Source organism: Oxyura jamaicensis, chromosome 1 (genome assembly GCF_011077185.1).
Source record: "Oxyura jamaicensis isolate SHBP4307 breed ruddy duck chromosome 1, BPBGC_Ojam_1.0, whole genome shotgun sequence".
Taxonomy (NCBI): domain Eukaryota; kingdom Metazoa; phylum Chordata; class Aves; order Anseriformes; family Anatidae; genus Oxyura; species Oxyura jamaicensis.
Window position 1 is genome coordinate 13692275 of NC_048893.1, and position 21801 is coordinate 13714075.

The 21801-nt window shown below is 38.9% G+C and overlaps 1 protein-coding gene across 11 annotated transcripts in view; it reads right to left on the minus strand.

Moving 5' to 3' along the window:
- ATXN7L1 (ataxin 7 like 1) overlaps positions 1–21801 on the minus strand; it is a 115116-nt gene that overhangs the window by 4743 nt on the left and 88572 nt on the right. For all 11 annotated transcript variants that reach the window (XM_035331750.1, XM_035331720.1, XM_035331759.1 and 8 more), the window contains 7 exons: positions 19015–19298; positions 14212–14294; positions 13090–13346; positions 10590–10782; positions 9271–9392; positions 5548–6499; positions 1727–1801 (listed from right to left, as the gene is read on the minus strand). In XM_035331750.1, the coding sequence (XP_035187641.1) occupies positions 1727–1801; positions 5548–6499; positions 9271–9392; positions 10590–10782; positions 13090–13346; positions 14212–14294; positions 19015–19298 (1966 nt within the window). The remainder of the gene's footprint in view (positions 1–1726; positions 1802–5547; positions 6500–9270; positions 9393–10589; positions 10783–13089; positions 13347–14211; positions 14295–19014; positions 19299–21801) is intronic.

Genomic DNA, 21801 nt, shown 5'->3' on the forward strand with positions numbered 1-21801 from the left:
ATAACACCTTTATGAAGAGATATTACAGCACACCTTAAGACTAAGAGTTTGTTTAGAGACTATTCAGTTGCCAGATTGGAGATGAAAGCTGTCAGCAAAGCAGCTCAGCTTGATTTTGACAGTGGCAAGCATCTCTTAGGTAGGTAGTCATTATTCATGGTTCCAAACACTAAAATCCCGTGTCAGAGTTAACACAAAAAAAAACCTACAAACAAGCAATAAACAATAAAGCTTAATACATCTTCATTTTCTTTTGTATTTCTATTCTGAACTCCATACTCAGTTACTGAGCTGACAAATGTATTTTTAACAATCAAGAGTCTGTGCAGCTTAGAACAAGCAAACACTTCTGGTTTTGATAAAGTCATGGAAAGAGGCAGCTGAAAAGCTCAGCAATAGCCTCTGTTTATGTACAGCTGCCACAAAATTGATGTCTTGTCCTGTTAGGTTTTCCCCATGGGATCTAGGCAACAGATCCCAACAAGCTTTGCTCCTTGGGTAGTGTGCATTTTATGTAAGACAGGAGCAGGAGTTTAAAGCAGGAAGTTTTACACTTCAAAAGAGCTTCATCACGTTTGTCACTGGCAGTCGGATGGTAGTGTCTGACACAACAAAATGCCAGTCCCTGCAAGTGCTTCGGTACGAAGAAACTTTCCACTTATTTCCCTTCAGTGTAGTTCTGGTGTATGCAAACTCCCTGGCATTCAGTACCACGGGGGTTGTTTTACCATTTGACAGTTCATCCTGGGATGTGAGTGACTCAAAATACGCTTTAATGATGAGACAGCTGTGGGTTTTCTTCTCTACAATAACCACAATTTTTTTGCTGCATCTATGTAGCAGCAACTAAGTAGCACAGCCATTTGGAGTAACTACTGTGCCAGATCACGTAACAGGATTCTAATGCTGACTGGTCATACAAAAAGATCTACTGTAATTTTTGTTTACTTGGGACTACAACTTGGTGACGTGAAAACCTTTTTCACACCAAGGATCTTGATAATGAATTCTTGAGAAATTACCCAGCTTGGAGAGTCAAAACGTACGGGCCACAATGAAAAAATTAACTAGTCTATCAGTCCTCTGGACAGACAAGGGCCGGCTTACAGGTCAAACACCTGTACTCACAAAAGAGCTGAGTTACAGAATTTACTGCCATTATCTGACTAGCAGTCTGTGTGATAAACAGGCATGCCGTGAGTGCTGAGGATTTCATACACTAAGAATTCAGATTATGCTTTCAGATTACTTTCTCTGAATAGTCGAGCCTTGTCTTCTCTGTCCTGTTTCTGTCCTTCCCTTGCTGCTTTCAGTTTCTGCCTATTTTTAAATGCTCACTCTTCTGTGCCAGTTTGGGGACTTTGCCATGCCACCTCACTCAGCAGCGGAAGTTGGACAGAAAAGACACGTTGGTTTAGCTGGATCCCATGGAGACACAGATTCTGCTGCTGCTGAGTTTGTATCACCAGAGCAACAGCCAGTGGGCATGGCATAAGCCAACCTGAACCACAGCATAGGTGGTGAAAAACAAGCAGAAAACTTGTTATTCATAAATTTCAGAGGAAAACATCCTAAGTGAGAGGAAAAAAATCTATTAGTTCACTGAAATAAAGCTTCCATAAAGAACTGTATTTATAAAGAAATTGTATTTTAAGGTTTTACAATATGAAATATTTCAAAAACCATTTATAAACTATTTAAGTGTAATTTTTTAAAAGCAACTTACTTGTCTGTTGTGTACTGGGTTTGATGTACTCGAAGGACTGGACTGTGACAAAGCTACACTGCTATTTTTTCCAATCTGAAAGACATTAATTGAGCAGCGTTGAGAGTATTTGTCAGTGGAATGCAGATGCTGGTAATGGCCTTCCCTTTCCTGAATAAAGTGGCACTAATTGTTTTGCATTTGGAATACAGGTATTTTGCTATTATAAAAACACAACTTCAGATAGAATTGTAATTACCTCTCAGAGCCTGTATTTTAAACAAACACATTTTAAAAGGCACGTAAATACTATTACAGGTAGGAAAATAACAGTACAGATTGGCTTCTGGTGGAATTTTTAGTTGTAAAACCCCACCCCTCTGGACTGGAGCACTCATCTGTCTGTCACTGGACTCGCTTGGTGCAGCTCAGCCAGCGCACAGAGCACTCAGGGTCACTCCTGCCCTGCACCTTGCCCACTCCTTGGGGTTCACAGATTTAAAGCAACTGCCCAAGCACCATAGCATGCCCTAAGGTATTCCATATTTTTTTTCCAAAGAGAGTCTTCATTTATCACTGCTCCATAAAGCAAATATTAACCAGTACAATCAACCTCTGGAGGTTTAATTTTCCAGTTGTATCAATTTACTGGGTCAGAGAAAGTCTTTGGGAACAAGTACACCTTTAACAGTATGTGTACATTGATTTTAAAAGTACTTTGTTAAAACACTGTGATATGCAACATGTGTATTTCAGTCCCTGAAAGGTTAGGGCACTCTGTAAGAGCAGTCTGCCTCAGGTTTTCTGCAGTGACCCATAAATATATGGTAGATATTGCTGTTGCTAAACAAAAGGGGAGAGCTGCTGAATCAAAGGAGCAACTCTCCACAGGTTACAAGGCTGGTTACAAGGAACCACTGACCCCTGGTTACAAAGTGGCAGATGACTGGATCTGAACTGTTATCCACATGATCAATGGACTTCAGGTAACATCCTCTAACCGGCTGATGGAGAAGGAGCAAGCACCTGTCTTCTAAATGCAATGAGAAACGAAGCTGCGAGCTTCCTACTGGATACGTGGGACTCAGACAATGGCTGGCACAGCTTTCACCAGCATTAGCATTTGCTCCTTCCCTTCTGCAACACCATGTCTTATTTTGCCATTCCATGTATATACTGAGAAGTAGCCTTTGTCTCCATATACATATCTGCCTTTTCTCACAGAGACTGTTTCCTCTACTCACATCCTATCCAGAAGAAATGTTTAATGTTTTTATTTACAGCCAGTCCCAAAGGCAGTTCCCACAGCACACCAACATTAAAAGGGCAGGCCTCTGCCTACCCTGCTCCCTCTCTGCTTGTTTTGCATGTCACAGCTGTTCTTCTCCAGGCAGCACTGTGCTGGATCAAGCTTTTCTTCAATATGCAAATCTTGGACAAAGAAGTGCAGCCTTGTAAAATCTTTCTGAGCCACTCAGAATGCCGTGGCAAACCTGCAAACCTTTCTCCTCCATATCCACCATGGCAACATTCATGAAACTCTTGCACAACAAAATGCAATTACATCTCCATCTTCTGAATGACAAAAATAGCCACTGAGAAATCGACTTGCTGGGATCCTAGAATCACGAGAGGGAGCACAACGTGCCTCTCAGGCTTTCCTTCATTCTGTGCTCCGACGACTACTGGACTGACTCCCTGTACAACGCAAGGCGAGGAGCAGCACAGCTGCAGCCCTGCGGTCTGCGTCGAGCTGCCTCACCATCACATCTGAGCTCGGAGCTGGAAAGGCAGCGCTCCACAACTGAAGGGTGATGCAGACAGGCTGAACAGCTACAACGCGCAGTGAAAATAAAGAAAGATTGCCAATTGTGTTGGGTCTTTAACGATGGGAACATTTTGAAAGCATTAGGGTCAGGCCAGGAGTCAGATTCTTTTTTTCTTTATGAGTACACTGCAAAACCAAACAGTTAACGCTTTCAGTCACCACCTGTCTGGGCCAGACTTGAATACAAAAAAAAAAAAATCCAGACCCTATCACCAGTCGCTTGAGCTTCTTCCTGTGTTCTTACTCTTTTCATTTGATTTGCCTTATTACAACAGGGAACAGGAGTAAGATTTTAAGTAATACCATGTTTTTTTGGGGGGAATTTTTACTGTGACTGCACTTCTGGAACACAGCAAGTCGAAACAGCAGAGCTTAGAAGTGATTTCAAGCATCGTATTCTCTAGAGTTTTAATATTCACATATAGAGGACATAATATTGTGAGACGCATGTACTTAAGCGGATACAAGTGTCATTTGTGTAGCACAAATAATCAGTAGGAAGAATGCATTTTGTATAGGGCACAATTCAGTATCCTTCTCACAAAGTCACCAGCTGTGAGCCAGGCATCTAAAACACAATCAACTTCACTTTACCTCCTATATTTGATTGCTAGTGTTGCTCCGAAGACAGCAGAATGAGAGGAAAGGGGTGACTTCTACATGTACATCACTAAGGGAATCAGAATTTGACCTTGGGACCTCCTTATATCTCTTTATACTGCATATATCTGTAGGATGTCTCCAGACCACAGCAGGTACAGAGATGTTTATGTAACGTGAAGTTGATACAATCCATTTCCTATTACCAACAGTTGTACCAAACTAACGATCTATACTTACTTTGTCTTCCCATTTGAGATACTTTATCTTGGGGCAATTTAATCTTTTTGACACCTTCATTCTGTCTTCTGTGCTCGTTTTTCATGAACTACTGAACTACTCAAATGATCTGTCTGCTCATTCCCTTCTTACACACCCATTTCTGTCTGCTATTACCTGTGGACTGTCTTGCCCAAGATGTTACCCTCTCCAGTTCTGAGTTCCACTTTATGTACAACACCTTAAGGAAATGAGTTTCACAACAGTTCAGAAACAAACCAAAAATTGTCCTAAGGTGCCTCATCTGGATTTTCTCAGATTTTCTCTCTGTTTCTGTCTTTCAGAGGCCAGGACCAAGCTTTGTTTTCTGTGCACTGCACAGCATCACATGTAATAGCAAAATTAAACAGTCCATCAATTTAAAGATAGTATTGGCAGCTTTTCCAGCAAAATTTAATTCACATATACTTTCATCCTTATACAGCATCACTGAAAGAAAAGCCAAAGCTCTATTGTTAGTGACAACGAAGGCCGAGTTTGTATCCTTATCTGTTGCACTGACTTCAACATTCCAAACACACGCACACTAAAAAAAGAGCACTAAATGTCCATTAAAGGTCATCTGGTTAAGAGCTTGATTTCTTAGTTCCCCAGTTTCAAACAGGAAACAGCATCTGAGGTCACGCGTCTCAGATTTCCCCCGCAGGAAAAGGTAGATGTAAGCATTTTACATAAAACAAATGAGGTGACTCACATTAACGTTAAAAGATGAATCAGCAACAAGTTTAGGAAAATGAAAAGCCGAAATGCTGACTCTTATCTTCCTGCTTTAAATGAGATACGATGTATTTCAGAGAGATGAGAATTAAGATCAGTTGGCTCCTAAAACTTATTTATCGATTCTGGACATTCAGTTTTACTTCAAAAATACAAATAGCTACTTTAGTGATTGAATAAAAATTCTGATTAAAATACCTTAAAGAGTAAAAAAACAAAACAAACAAACAACTTCCCCCCACCAGCATGTTTATGTGATTGGTACAAACCAAATACAAATACAGTTCTGTATTAGCCTAGAAAACACACTGTTCGATGGAAACAATCTGAAGTGCATGTTTATTTTCTTTGTCGTAATGCATGGAATATTTCAAGTCAAACAAGACCTTCAAAAAAAGTAACCGGAAGAGTCCCTTACCTGTCGAGAGATGGAGCTGCTTGTAGGATCTGGCACCGCAGAAATAAGGTTGGCAGTGCTCTTTCTATGAACACTATTCATACCAGGCATTTTAGTGATTTTACAGGCTTTGCTACTAGAACTAGAGTTTTTACGTTTTTTTCCTTCTGATTTGTCAAAAGAAAGGGGTAGAGAAGACACTGCATTGTGTGCCCCCAGGGAGTGGTCCCCTGAGTGGTGCACAAGAGAAGATACAGACAGATTAGAAGAGTCAATACTGCTTACTACCATGCTCATGTGTTTCACTGAGTCTGTTGAACTACTTGATAATGAAGTCCGTCCTGAGGGCTCCGATTTGGCACTGAGTGGGCTTGTTCCGTTATTTGTATTGTGCACAGACATGCTGTTATAGGAAGATGTAGCCTGATAGGAGTTCAAAGTTGAACTGGGGTTCAGGACACAGTTCTTTTTGTGGGACCCTGAAAATGAAGACGAGGAAGATGTCTGCAAAGATAATGAAGACGATGATGATGACGACGATGACGACTGCGGCTTCTTCTTTTTGTTACTTGAAGACTCATCACTACGAGATGACAGGTCTTTTACTTTTGAGGATTTGCTGGTTTTTGTTTTGGATGGCTTGTGGGATGGGGAAGGGATGACTGCTGGCACTGGTGACACAGCTGATGGCGCCTTAAAGGTCGAGTCCATGATACTTAGGCTCGCAGCCACATGAGGAAAAGCTGTAGTGTGTGACATAATGGAATTCGTATCTGATGTTGTCACAAAGGCTGCATTTGATAACATGGCTGATGTCATTATGTAAGAAGAAGTGATTCTTGAACTGATAGGTGTTGAAGGAATATACACGGCACTGGGGTTGCTGAAAGGTTGTAAGACTGATGCGGGAAAAGGAGTGGAGACGTGTGCTGCTGGAGAAGGCATGGGGCTGTCTGCCGCAGGAGGAATTTTCCTAAGTAGAACAGAAAAGGAGATTTAGATACATACAAAAAATTCCATCTGAACAATGCAGATAGGAAATGACTCCTGGGAAGGAAAAGCTTATTAAAAAAGGCATTTTAGTTTTGATTCCTCTTATACCAATCAGATACATTTTAATATTCACAGTTCAAAGCTAGTTCTACATTCTACAACAGCTTAAAAATACTTTTACTTTTGATTTTTTTCTTTTTAAACACAAAATTCCATTGTATTTGTATTTTTCCTATAAACATACCAGACACTGTTTCATTCACTGCCTGAAAAGTCCAAGTTGTAGAACAGTTTTAAAATTATCGTGAACTCACAGTTGGGGGGCAGTTGAGATTTCCTTATCACTGAGCATAAAGAGGAAAAGAAGCAATCAGGTCATTTGGCTCATCCCTTTCTCAATGCAGTACTATTCCCAACAGCTCATCTGGGAGCAGGTTAGACAGGATTAACTAGTTAAGTTATTAATTGCACTGATATTGATAAAATGACAGTATTAAACAATGCTTGATAAGCTCTATAATAGCTGAATACTATTCAAAGTATAAAATATAATATTACCTGTGAAATTAGTAGAATGTGTTCAACTTCCTTTCTATTCAGCCACGGATAGCACACCTATTACTTTATCCAGTCCAGTGTTAACAAAGAAACTGACTTCCGTAATGGTGTCTTGGATGATTATCATATGAGCTTTTCTCATTATTTGGACTAAAACTTAATTCTCAGTTTAATCCTGTTTTTATCATTAGAACCTACAGCTCACCATAATTCTGCCCTTGTTATCCTCGCTACTGACACCTTTTCAGTTTGTAGAGACTTAGTCCTGCCCTCAAAGAAGTATGATAAAGCAGCACAGGGTGTTGATAAAACAGCACAGCGTACTGTTTATAATAAAACACACCCTCTGGTGCTCTACCATAAACCACATCCTAATTACTAGTGTCCTCTCAAGGTATTTTTCCTACAGAGACTCTCAGACAGAACATCATTTATGGTACAAATACGTAAGAGATTACATACAGACTATGCAACCAGAAATGAGCAAGTCCTGCTGCCTGAGACATGCTATGTGACTTTGAACAAAGCTGCTTATCTGATCTGTTCCTCTGTGTATTTTTAAGAAGAGCCAGTAATTCGTACCCACCTTTGTGAAACACTTTGAGACCTGGGATAAAAAGCACTCTGTAGATGTTGTTACTGTTCTCAAAATATGGCCTTACAACCCTTTTACCTTTTGTCTCATCTGGATGAGCCACAGCTAGAGCTGAACTAGCATCAGCTATAAAAATCACAGCTTTACACATACCCCTGCTTGGCAAAGACAGGAAAAGATCAGTCCAGAGGACTGAGGACAACAGAAGAACACAAAAGAGGTAAAGCACTGTGAGCTTCCTGTGTTATATAGACAAGTAAGTATGGATATAATACATGAAAATATTAGAGATTACATAAACAGCTGGAATTTGAGAAAACATTTACAACTCGATTTAGTGGGAGCAGGATGAGGCCTGTTTATTCCTTGTATCACAGAACTACGACAGAAGTTATTTTAGTTTTTCATTAAAGAAGTGATACTAGTAACATTTCCTTGTGTGCCTGAATGTCTTTTCACCTGACAAACAAAGACAATAGATAACGGGTTTTAATTTTCCTATTTATAGAAATCAAATTAGTTGTATTTGTGGAAGGTGACAGATGCTAGTTAACTGCCAAATTTGCAAAGTAGAAGAGAGGAAGCCATTGTAGATCAAGCGTGACCTGTCCCTGAACAGAGATGACACCGGCTCTTCCATGGCAAACCCACCCACCTCCCAGCTATGCCTCCCAGCATTGTTATCAATGAGTTACCAGGTTAGTCAGATGAGCCAAGCTTTAGTGTTTCAAAAATATATGTAAATAAAAATCAAACCTTGTTTATCTAATGGCTGGCATCCAAAGAATATAACACAGTCCTGATAATAAATAGTGACATGAAACACTGCACTTTAGTGTCATTATATTGGAAGAAGAATGCATGTTCCACAGCAGAATTAAAAAAAAATCTTATCTGCAGATCCCCTGAATCTTTCAAATACAGTTGTATATACTGTTTTAAAAAATAGCTTTTTTCTTTCTTTCTGAAGTACAGTCTATTTTAATGTTTTTGCGTAACCTAAGCTTATAGTGATTGGAACCTTGATATGTGGCACAGACGTGCTTCAATACCAAGTCATAAAGAGAAAATTAAGACCTCAAAGCCAGGGAGTTTAAAGGGCACTATGGACTAAAAATTTCTATATTACATCTCACATGTTAGCAAATGGGTACTGAATTCCTTATTACGCGACCTGAGTCTCACAGAGCAAAGTGTGAATGGTGATATAGCTGTGTGACACAAGTACAACAATCTAGGCCAAGTCTAACCTGTGTTATAAAACTGCATGATATCAAGATCCATCTCCAAACCCAGAAAACCCTGAGCTTTATTGCACTTAAATGTTAACAGAACTAGCGAATTATTCCTCCCCAGATTTGGAGGGACTGCAGAAAAGTCCTAAATCTGGGAGAAATTCACATCAGAATAGGAGATTGTTCTGTTGTGCTGCAAATTCCTTAAAGGAGAAGAGAAAATTTTTACTGGCATGGGCATATTACTGGCACGACTTAACACAGAGGTAATTTTAAAAACAATTCCCAGTGGAGAGTTTAATTTAGTAGTTGTACAGAATTACAAACATTGAACTACCCACCAAGTGTAAAACTCCCACTTACTTCCACATCTGTGAATTCAAGTGTTTTTCTACCATGGAGTTCAGTGCGAATCGAAAATGGTCCCATCTTCTGTCAAAGACGTAGTACCCTCTTCCCATTAAGCGACTACCATATGAACAAAACTGCAAGAAAAGATATTCCAATGTTGTTTTAAAAACATGTTTCTACGTTATGAAAGAATGATCATTTTTACATCAACTAACGTCTTTGTAATTTGTATCACAGATACCTTTAAAAAGGTATTTCTCACTATCTGCAGCATAAATACTACTTAGCATGATGTATGAAATTTGTGCCTAGCTTTTCAGCTTAGTGTAAAGTATACTTCATACTCCACTAACAATTCAGTTTACTATCAGGTAAAGAACAGGGGAAAAATATAAATGCTAAGGTACTGCTAAGAAGTAATTCTGGCTAGTAATACAGGTCGTCTGATATTAGAAACTTCTCCTTTGCTCCAAGGACCGCAGACAATCCTATAGTTATCCTAGTGTTAATTCTATTCTGCATATCACATGGAAAACATATCAATGAAGTCTTTGATAATTTTATTCCTTGGCTAGATCTTTATGAGAACCAACTGCTCACAAGTTCAAGAGTTCTCCCCCCCATTTCTCAGTTTCTACAATGTAAACAAATTCACACTGCAAATCTAATGACACAAGGTTGCACTTTACTACTTACAATAAAATTTGTCACTAGCATGGGAGAAAGACAAAAACAGCTGCCAGAGAACATTCTTCAGCCCCTGCCAGAGCTGATGGGGCATGCTGTGCTCCACTTTCCATTTTTAGACGAATGAAGCAATAGCTTCAATGTCCATGTACACTCTCACATAAATGATAATTACTGCTTCATAGCAGACTACAGAGATCAACAAGCAGTGTCATAGCACCTTGCTGCCACATGATTCCCAGAGCTATAACCAATTGCAAAGGAGTTTCTTAAGAACTATGACAACAAAGACAAGTTATCTGTTCACGTCACATTTAAAAAACTGCAGCTTTCTCTACGGTTTAGCAGAACTATACCTGATTTACAAGCTACTGAGAAGCATATCTAAACCCAGGACTTCTTACTTTCTACTGCTCGTCCTGTCCTGCAACCTAACAATGTTTGTCACATGCACTGAGCAGTCTTCTCCTACTACTTTATCCCATTCCGACCACATTTTTCTGCCAAATGTATTTGTTCTCTTTAGAATGCAGAATTTGCAATGTAATTCTCTCATTCCTTACATTTTTACTGAAGTACATCTTTTTCTCCCCTCTTTAATGACTTACAAGTAACAGTGAGGCATGCCAGACAGAAACACATACCCCAAGAGGTCTGGGATGGTGTCCAGAAAAATGACAGTCTAATTTCTCAGATTCTTCAGCTCCATCTGCTTCTCCTTCATCACTGGACAATCTACTGGTTAGATCTCCTCCCATGGAAGGCAGTGGCAGTTCTGGTACGTACCCACTGTGGTTTGAAGAACTGTTGCTGTTTATGCTATTTGCAGATGATGGTCTAGAAGGAGAACAGACATTTAAATCATCGGTGTTCAACAGCTCTGGAAACCCACCTGCCAGAGTAATGCTTCCAAGTAAATTACACCTGAAATGATCATGTAAAGAAGGACAGTAAGAGATAAAGAATACCTGACACTTAGCCTTGTCAGAAATACATCAGGGGTTATCACCAGGTTACCATTAACAGAAGCACCGGTGTGTTGCCTGAAATTTTACATTTGCTGTGAAGTTAAGATCTTGAGGGAGGCAAAGTATATTAAATATGCAAATAAAACCAGATGTGTGAAATCTTCTTACACAACACTGTAACTCTGCTACTTGATTAATCCCAAGTGTCCAGTTATGCTGAAATTAGCATATTAAATATAAACACGAGTGTTTAGCTTGCTCCCTGCACAGCTAGTTTAGTAAGTGCATTAACTGGGAAGACCTCTTACATCATGGAGGTTTTCTTTACCTCTGTCTAAAATCCAGGAAAACAAAGTGGGAAAAGCATTTACACCACAGGGCACAACATCATCTTCCCCTTCAAATTAAGTTGGAAACAAACCAGATTAGAAGGCAGGTAGGTAGGGTGTGTGCACGTGTGTGTCAAGGATTGTCAATTACAGTTTATACAACCAAGTATCTATCTACATATATATATATGTGGAACTCTGAGGTTGGAAGAGATGTTCACACTGAGCAAAATCAGAAGAAAAGCAAGCTATCCAGCCAGCCTTCTTAAACCTAGTGAATTTATGCTATCAGCCACTAAAAATGAGGTCAGGTGTTCTCTTCTGAACCAAACAGGGTTTGCTTGACAATGTCCATCAGGTGGAAACTGCTGCTGCAAGTACTGTTGCATGGAATTCATTGTGTAAGTGCTCTTTAGCCTTCGGGAAAAGCTGGCCAGGTCAAGCCAAGTCACTTTCAGTGAAACCAGAAAACTGCCTCAGCAGAGCAGGCAGCACTCACATAACCCCTGCCAGCACCAGAGCAGCAGGCTTGCTGACTCCCAGCAGAGGTAGCAAGGCTTTTCCCTGGCACAGCTGCTTGCAAAAACAGAAAAGATGACACAACAGAGAAGCTGTAGCAGAAACACAAGTATAAATTGTACAAACACAATGCATGACTGCTAAAATCCATCTCCTCATGTACCACTACCCTTCTTGGCAGTTTCTTCAGCTGACTCTCACTGAAGCACATCCCAGTTTTGTTTCTGTAACACCTACTAAACAACTGTCTGCCTGTCCCTCTGTGCTCCTCTACATGTGAGTACAGTGTAAGGTCACTCTTTTAACAGAAATTATGCAGAGTTCTCACCAGTTTACCTATGTGTATTCTTTCATTCACTCAAAGCCCTGTCAGACCCACCTCTGTCATTGGAGGAATAAAATTTCATTATGGCATGATGAACACAGAGAAAACATCGGAACTGTCTGTTTTTAAAACTCGAGATAGCAACTACGACTAAATATCACTTGGAAATAGGGACTCTGTACAAAAGCCCCCAAACGGGCACCCAATCCTGACCATATTTCAATTCATGAAATATGAAACAAAACAAACAAAATATGAAATATGAAACAAAACCAATGATCTTAGCTCCATCTATCCCAGCCGAAACAAGTACCAAAAAAACCTCTCCATAAACAAGCAGCCAACCAAAGCACATGGGAAGGTTTGCCAGAGGGTAAGGAGAATTCAGTAGCTCCAATACCTCACAGCAGTTTTTCTAAAGGGATATTTTTGGAAGTTCACACTGTCATTTTGAAGCCTGTCTTTGTCCTTTATGTGACAGAATCTCCAAAATGAGGAAAGACATGCTACAGGCAGTTTCAAACCTCAAGTTTTTAGAATTAGTTGCTTACACTGTCGTTTACACAAAATCATACCTTTCTTTAAAAGACATTCTATTGATGTAATCAGTGAATTATTTGCAGAGGAAATTTCTATGTAAATGTGCAGAATTTTGCCCCCAGTACCCTGATACATCTAAATATATTTTTATTTCCAAATGTGTCAGAAACTGTCCTGATTATTACCGGCCATTTTATACAAAAAAATGCTGCTAGTCCAAGACCCAGAGCAGAGGAAGGACACCACTCCTTACCCCATGCCCAACCGGACAACAGGTTACCGTGGGCAGATTTAGGTCAATATAAGCGTACTCTATTTTTTACTCCTAATTCTTACAATTAATGTATGTTTTATCATGCAATAGCCCAAATACCGAATATTTATAAAATAAGCTGTATAAAAGACTAGTACATTTCTAACAGCAACTTCAGAATGCAGCACTTCACATTGGAGAATTGCTTACCTTGGAAGTACAGAATTTGGTGGTCTAGATTTTGCAGGAGATGTTACTTTAGATTCTTGCCCAGAGTTCACTGAGGATCCTGACAGAGAGTCTTGTGCTGGTGTGGGCTGGCTCTGATAGCTTTCCCTTGCAGACGGTGGATGCTCTTTGTCTTTTGCAACTTCTTTTTCCCTGGATCGAGCTTTGTGTTCAGCTAGAAGGATGTCAAACTGTTTTTTACGGCCTGGAACTGCTCGTCGATGATTAAGTGAATGAGTCTAAAAATAGGGTGGTTAAAAAGCATTTGTGTGTGCATGACATTGTTTATGAGTCCTCTATACTTCCGATACACCACAACTCTCTACAAGATAAAAATCTACTTCAAACAACTTTAGCCACAGTTACGGAAATAAAGCTGTTATTCCACATTATCTTTGATAAATTATGAAGCAATTCTTAAGAAATGCCACATCGAGGCTAAAACTACTCCTGCAACAATCTTCGTCATAGACTCTATTGACTTCCCTTTTCTGGCACAGAAAGCATAATTCCAATAATTGCAAAATATTAAGAAGTAATGTCACCGCAGCTCTTAACTTACAATGAAAAACTGATTTCACTGGATTGAAAAATGTGAATACATTTTTAAGCAAATGTAATTGATTGTCTCTACCAACAGGCAGCACATACACATACAAACGTTCATTATCAACGTCTTACTTTGTTGCTACTTTTTAACATGAGGCTTATTATTACCAGAAGTCAGCCTCTGTGTGATTTATTATATGAAAATCACATTATATTTTCACTAAAAAGTGACTATACTTCAACATTTTTGCATACATGAGCTAAAAAAGGAGTATTTAAAGTAACTCTTGTGCTCCTACATGAAGCATTAATGCTTTTTTTCATAACGAGATGACAAGGAAAAAAACAAACAAACATCTTTCTAGAAACATCAGTGGAATAATGCAGATGCTCTGATTCAAAGAAACAGAATTACTCAAAAGAATTACCTGAAAACAGCGTCTGAATATCATACCCATTGTCTGTTAGACAGGAGCAGGTATGACCTCTCAAACTACTGTGGTAGGATTTAAACTATAACAAAGCATCTGATATTTTATCTTCTAAGAAAAATACCTTGCAGGTGAGCGATCTTGTGCAAGGTTTCTTTGTTTCAGGATCCAGTACTCCACAGTGTTTATTTGGGTCAAATTCTCTTTCTGTTTGATGAGGGTGGAGGAAAAAAGGAGAAAAAAAAGCAGATTATTTCAGGAATTTTAACCAGAGCAACCATATTTGCTGGATTTCAATCACAGACTTCACAGGAGTAAGTCTGCTTACAAAGCTGTACTCAACAGAGTGGTCTAAACACCGGACCAAGCCAAATACTGGTGAGTTCAGTTCCCTCTCTAACAGTGGTTGCCTGTGAGGCCACGTAATGCAGCACTCGCAAATCTAGCCTTTGAGATTGACTCTGACACACACTTCAGACACATACAGACTAAATACCTTAAGTGCTTTACACATTACTTTGACATACTCAGAAGCCCTGAAAAACAACCAGCGCAGTCTAATATGTAAACACAAGATTACTGGTGACATTTTAAATACAAAATTTATCTAAATGTGTCTCATTTTCAGGAAGTGTAAAAAAAAGTGTATGTTAGTTCTTATTTCCATAAGTCAACAGAGGCATGGAGCTTAAAGTTTGCAGTGATTATGAAAAAAAGTCTCACTTGTGTTCTACTGATGATTAACATTAGACATGCATTTAATATTTCATGTGCTATATTTGCATATTTCATTGTCATTAATATTTTAGTATTTATATACCACAGATAGCATCACCTCCTTTAAGTTATATTAATATAGTTCTACGTTTTGCACTACAGAGCTGTAACAGATCTATGGACATAGAATTTTTATTTTATGCCACCAAAAAGATGATGGTTATCTTTATATTCCTAGACATGGTGCGTTTTAATTCGCAGGCTGGTTTGCTTTTGTTTGATACTGGGACATAAACTATTTGTCAAAATCATTTTTAAATATACAGCTGTGTTATATTCGGATAAAAATATCCTATGCTTAAATGCAACAACTAATCCCAGTACTTAAATGTTCCTCATAAATAAACAAACAAAATCAGAGCTAGGATGAAGACAGCAATTCCCAGCTACGTTACAATGTTATGACAGCATACAGCCAGTGGAACAGCTGGAAGAAGATATTTGAGGCCAAGTAGCCTACAGAAGATAATTCTTGTCTTCCAATAGCAAAATTACAAGCAGTTATATGTATTCTAAAATATATAGACTTACAAGTGATAAAGCAAACATTAAATACAAGGTTATGTTATTGGCCTACTAGCAGAGATACACCAAAAACAGCTTGAAAAAAATAGCTGGTACAATTTTTTGGTGAAACCTACAAAGGGTATGAAATCAGTTGCACACAGTTGTAGTTTCTGTGGCCTCTACAGCTCAACAGAAATGGTAAAATGATCTGTGTATGACTAAATTTGATAAACATTTTTTCCTACTTAATGGATAAAAATGCATGTTCGGGGGCTGAAGGAGTTAAATCCTCCTGGTTTTCAAGTGTATGAGGTCTTATCTGAATCACCTGCCAAAACCCCAGAAAACAGACTAAAACCCTAAACAAACTATGTGGACTTATAAACATGCCTTCTAATGAAAAATCAGTCCTGAAGGCAGTGACAGGGCTGTGCAATGTATTCTGAAAGACACAAAATTGGACTGTTTTGGACCAACACGGAATCATACTGCAAAAGTCAAACATTTTGGGAACAGCCAGACTGCAATTTGTGTCCTGACCAAGCAAGACTTTTGGGATTTAACGTAGGAAAGACAGCTTTCAGGAAACCATACAGAGGTAAAAGCTAAGCTTGTAATGAACTACAAGCAGAAGAAGTGGAAGCCTCTGCCACCTACTGATCAACAAAATAACGTGCTTTCTCTGAGGAACAGAAAGTATTAAACAAACAGGAAACCACTTCTCCTGGGTGAAGCTTATGTGGCTGCTCCCGAAGAGTCATGAACATGTAACCTAGCTACAGATATGCCTGGTTTGGGCAACACTTTAAATGAAGATTTTCACCTTCTTGTCAATGATTAAATACAGCTTCTGGCTACTTTTGTATTAGGAATTCTGTAGATTCCTGTGCACATGCCCAGTTTGAGAAAGCTGTTTCTCCAGAATGGATTTCACTTCATAGGTTTTGGTGGCCAGTGCAATGAGCACTGTAACTTCACCTACAGAAGGAAGGTCACACTCCTGTTTGAAACACAACAGATATTCTTAGTTTAAACTGGGCATCCATGTTTTTTAGTTTTACCCCAAAGAAAATTTAAATATGTGGGGTTGTTTTTTTTTTTTTGTTTTTCCAGTTTGCTACTAGGGAACACTGATCCACTTGTGCTGGGCAGCCACAGACTGGCTTTTGTGGGTCCACGAGCTGACTCCTCTCTCTCACTAACAGTGCTCCTGAAAAGAGGGCAGGTTCATTCATCACCCAAACAACCACCAGCTCTCAGCAAAGTAAAAAAACAAAACAAAAAACACCAACCAAACAAAAATAAACCTTCAGCCACAGGAAGGGCAATGGTATGAGAGAAAGTGGAGGTTGCTAAAAAGAAGGAAAACAGATGTAAACCAGCCAGACCTATAAAGAGTCTTCAAAAATTAACAGCTGTACGCTTGCATGGCAGAAGACAGGGAAACCGAAATCCCCAGGCAGCTTCTCCTTTTAATGGGAAAAGGATAAAATTTATGGTATAACTAAAATGATCATCTTCTTGACCTTCCAAACTCTTTTTCTCAGGCTCTGTGCCCTTCAGTATAGCTAGCGGAGCGGGATCCATCAGAGTGACACACAATCTACAGACAATTCATTTACAGGGCTCACAGAACTTCTGTTCTTTGCATCATCACTTATTTATTGCCTTGCTGCATGAATACATGGGGCAGCACAAGCAAGATTTAAAGGATTTTAAATCTGATAATGATAGAGAAACTTTACTACAAGTATCAGTTTTGCATATTTGTTAACCATATAAAAGTAAACTAATGCCTATCGGAATGCTCAAATAGTCCTGCACAGAGCCCCAGCCTGTCTGGAAATTTCCACCACTGAAACTTTCCCTATCCTGGAAGGAATCACAAGTGATAGCTTAGAAACAGGATAATGATGGAGAGTCACCTCCACACAACGCAGCAAGCAACCTGAAGGAAGGCCTTACAAAAATTATTCTCCTTTATGAGCATATTTCAGCAAGCACTTGTACAAAAAAAAGTGCAAGTATCTCATACAGTGCTGCAGCTGTACACGGTGACATGAAGAAAATAAGTATCAATTTCAACTACCCAAGTAAGAATCAATCTGAATTGATCGGCTAAATTAAGCCTGTAGAGCATTAAATGAAATAACGGTTTAAAAGAAACAACAAATTGGATCTTAGCAAGTAAGAAGTAAGTTACAAAAGCCTAATCAGCTACTTTTGCCTTTTTTTTTTTTAATACTATCTTGAACAACTGCTCCATTTTCTTACTTGCCACCTTCAACTCGTTAAGAAAGCAATCAGTGTGCTGAATCCGTGAAGGCAATGGCATTCTTCCATACCACACACAGCCCTAGAAACACCTCTCACTGGTCTGGAATCAAGCCATGGATGCAGTACCAAAGAGCTAACTGCCAAATTGGAGAAAATGGAAAAAAAAAACTGATATTCTGTCAAAAATAGGACACACTCATTAACTGGAAATGAAAGCATTTTTCTTGTACACTTATACTTGATTCAGAACTTGTGCACACTTGGAAGTTGTATGAACCAACTCTGTCAAGCAGACGATCTAATGCGGATCATGCTGCCATTAGCAAAATTAGCCTTTCAGTACACACAAGGAGTTCCTGCCCAAATCACAAAGCACTGCCAGTAGATGAATAGACCCTGCACAGCTTCTAAAGCAGTCAAATTGAATCAGTTGCTTTTGCTTTAAGTGGTATATCCCTCAAAACACTTTATTTTCCCCCATTTATTAGAAACAAAAATATGTTTTTGGCTTCAGAGGGCAAATTACCTACATGCTGCCCAACAGCTGGCACGGGTCACCTCTGGGGAGCTCCATGGAAAAAAAATCTTCCTCCAGCAGATGGCAACCTTCCTACCTGCCCCACTACGCTGGGCTGTTCTGTGCTTCAGGGTTGAATTTGCACAGGGACCTATCTCCTCAGTGCCATACTGCTTAATGCCAGCCAGAGCATTTCCATTTTTAATGCCAGTCCCTCGGCCTCGCTGCCCTATCTTCATCAAAAAGATCAAGATCCCCGTGCTACCATCTTCTTACTTCACTCGTGTGAATCACAGAGGTAGAAGTGGAGGAGGAGAATTTTGACGTTTATGATTCCCCCAGCATTTCCCATACATTCTTGGAATTTTCCAGTGTTCACTATCAAGAAAAATGACTGTTAAATAAAGTTATGACCTGGTGGATAATGCAATATCATAAACCTCAACTGCTCAATGTGGTCATGACCATAGTATAGTTACTCAACCCAGACATATTATCTTTTGCTGTAAACAAACTGATACTATATAATAGATTGGAGAAGCTTTCTGCCTTTCTGTTCTAATGAATTTTCTTCCTTACAATTTTACATTTGACTTGTTGGCCAATTGAAAAATACATTAGAACACTCTACATTTAAGCTAAATGGAACATGCATTTTGAAAATTGTTTGTTTACACGTGCTAGGAGTATGAAAGCTTTCTTTTTCATGTATGTAAACAGGCATCTTACAGCAGAGAAATCAAAACAGAAACAGGCTACAGCAGTTTATTAGTACCTTATTTCTGAGCCACAGAAAGACTAATGAAGAAAGATGGACTGCATCAAAAAGTGATCCATAACACTACTCACCTGAAAGTCTTTTGTAAGGCTTGTTACTGCTTTTAGTGCCATTTTGGTGTTTCTTGTCTATTGAAGGAGCTATAATTCCTTTGCCATTCAGAATCTTTTCTGGTGACGGCGGCACTGATTTAGACGTCAAACCAGATTTGACCAAGGTTGGAGCAGGTATGGTGGATGAAGAGGCTGAGGAGGAGGTGATGGTGGTAGTGGTTGCAGAATTCATTTTAACGTTGGCACCATCTGCCTTCACTAGATTAGGAATTTTCTCTAGACTGACTACTGGAACAGGAACACTGCAAAACCAAGAAAAATCTTCAAGTTGCATTTTCTGTATCACAGATTCACAGTTCATTAACTCCCTTCCACAGATAAAAAGATTTTGATACAAGTGAAAGAACATCTTCAGACCAAAATGGAAAACTTACTACAATTATTGACTACTTTTGTTCAATCAAATCTTTACAAAACCAGCCAACTGTAAAGCCTGGTAATGTAAAGAATTATGCAAATAAAGCCTTTTTTTTTTTTTTTTTTAAGATACATTTCCCTACTATTCATAAACAAAATTATTCTTTGGTGCCTAGCAAAACATGTCCCTTTACACGGTCTCATGCCATTAACACAACCATGTATCAGATGTGTGTACGCCATGCTAAACTCACCATGATACTGAAGTAGTGTGCTAACAGTATTAGCAGTTTAAACAAACGCAAAAAGAATTCATTTGCTCAAAAGTGTCTAAATGACATATAAGTTCTGGGAACAAGGAGAAAAGAGATTTTGAGCATAGCAGTCTTAACAGCAATCCCTTTAAAGTATTCCCATACTTGATGAATTGAGCATTACTTTTAATAAAATCTTGTGAACATATGAATTAAAGTCCTCAGTATAATTATTACCTTGGTTGGCCCTCTTCAGAATAAACTCTGCAGTAACTAACTTCACCTAACTTAACTACTGCAACAGCATATTTGTGATGCTAACAAAAATTACATTCTCAGTTTGGTACCAGTAAGATTAACATGAGCGATTTTTAAATCCAAAATTATAATAATATTTCTGAGTCATATCTGCATGAGGAAATATTCAACAATAGTTGCTGCTTTCAATCTTCCAAGCAACCCCCAAACTGGATGTGTTGAGCCTACCAATTAAAATTCTAATTACCCCTCCTTACTGAAACAAACCCAGAAAGAAAACATTAATTTAAAAATACTTATTTAATTTAAAAACCTAAATGCTCAGAGCTTTAAGCCACACGGTTTCACTGGATGCTGCAAACGAAAATAGCACACTTATTCCTGTTCTTCCCACACAGTCTGAAGAGTTGCTTTTGCCAGTTTTTTGACCAGTAGCCTTGCACGCTGATCGTGCCAAAAGGACAATTTTCAGGTATCATTCCACGTGAGCAAACAAAAGGAACATAAGTATTCTTAAATACAAATGCAATGGTGGTGTTCATGAGGTAAAATAAACTCGTCATCTAGCAGCATGACCATCTTAACAACATCCCTGTCAACTGGCACGTTGCAGTTCAGCTAAGAGGAGTTTCTGGCCAAAGTACACACTGCTGTCAGTGCCCCAAGATAGGCGGCAGCTGCCTGCCTGTACATCACTGCACCATTTGGGGTTTCTCCCCATTCACAAATTTCACATAATCCCAGTCTTTTGCATCTGTAAAACATCACCTTGCTATGGGAAGAATGGTTAGCAGGTAGGAAGTTGCTATGGTCAGAAAAAGATGGCTTTGGCAGGACATCCTCCATGGAACACCCTACAGAAACAGTGGAAGCAGGGGCCAAAATCACTCAAGTCCTGACCTTCACGGGATACTACAAAACCTCCGTTTCTCGTTGGCTGCTGAAGATGCTAATCAGAAAGCGCAGCGTACGTGGCTGAAGTGGACTCTCCTACAGTGTAAAGTTGTTTAGTTTTGGTCTAAGGATATTTTAATAAGGAAAAATGTATAAACAATGACAAACAATAGGTATATAAAAGTAAAAATAAGATGCAGGCACCAAGACACATTCTGCAGCTGGAATTAACATAAAACTTCCATATCGTGTGGTATCATAAATATGCAAATCAGGTGGTCAGAATACAGAAGATGCACACAGTGCTGGCCAGTATGGAAAACAACTTACCGTACTCATAAAACCAGAACTGCTTAAGTACTTAAATAAAAATGCAATCATGGAGCTATGATAAGAGGTCTTGATCCTCTGCTAACTTTTTTAACCTGCTCTGAATTTACTAAGTTAAATGACAGATATAAATTATAATATCTTAGGGCAAGGATTTATTCATTTTGCTTTTAAACTGCTGACAAATTTGCTGAAAAAAAATCTTTACTCTAGGATCAAGTAGTTTTACTATTCAGAAACTACATATATACATATATATTAGAGCTGAACAAATGTTCATGCCGTTTATAAAGTTTGTCTTAATTCAAAGTACAGATTACACGGTGATAGAGTCAAGTATTTTCTCTGGTCTAGCAGCTAACTACAGGCAAAATGAAAGAAGTTTATCTGCTTTCAGTGTGCAGAACTGGAAGTCCTAGAGTACACGTGGGTGCTCACTGTGAAAATGAACAAAGTCTAAGGGAGGCTTTAGGTTTTGCTTCAGTTTTTTTTTTTTACAGGCCAGCCTTGAGAATAGGTGTAATTAGTCATTATGCATTTCACTGCAATGTTGATGAAAATGAAAATATTCTCATATTTTAAGATGGACATTCTATATGACTCCTGGTAGTCTACCGCAAATTTGTTGAGATTTTATAAATTACAAATGATC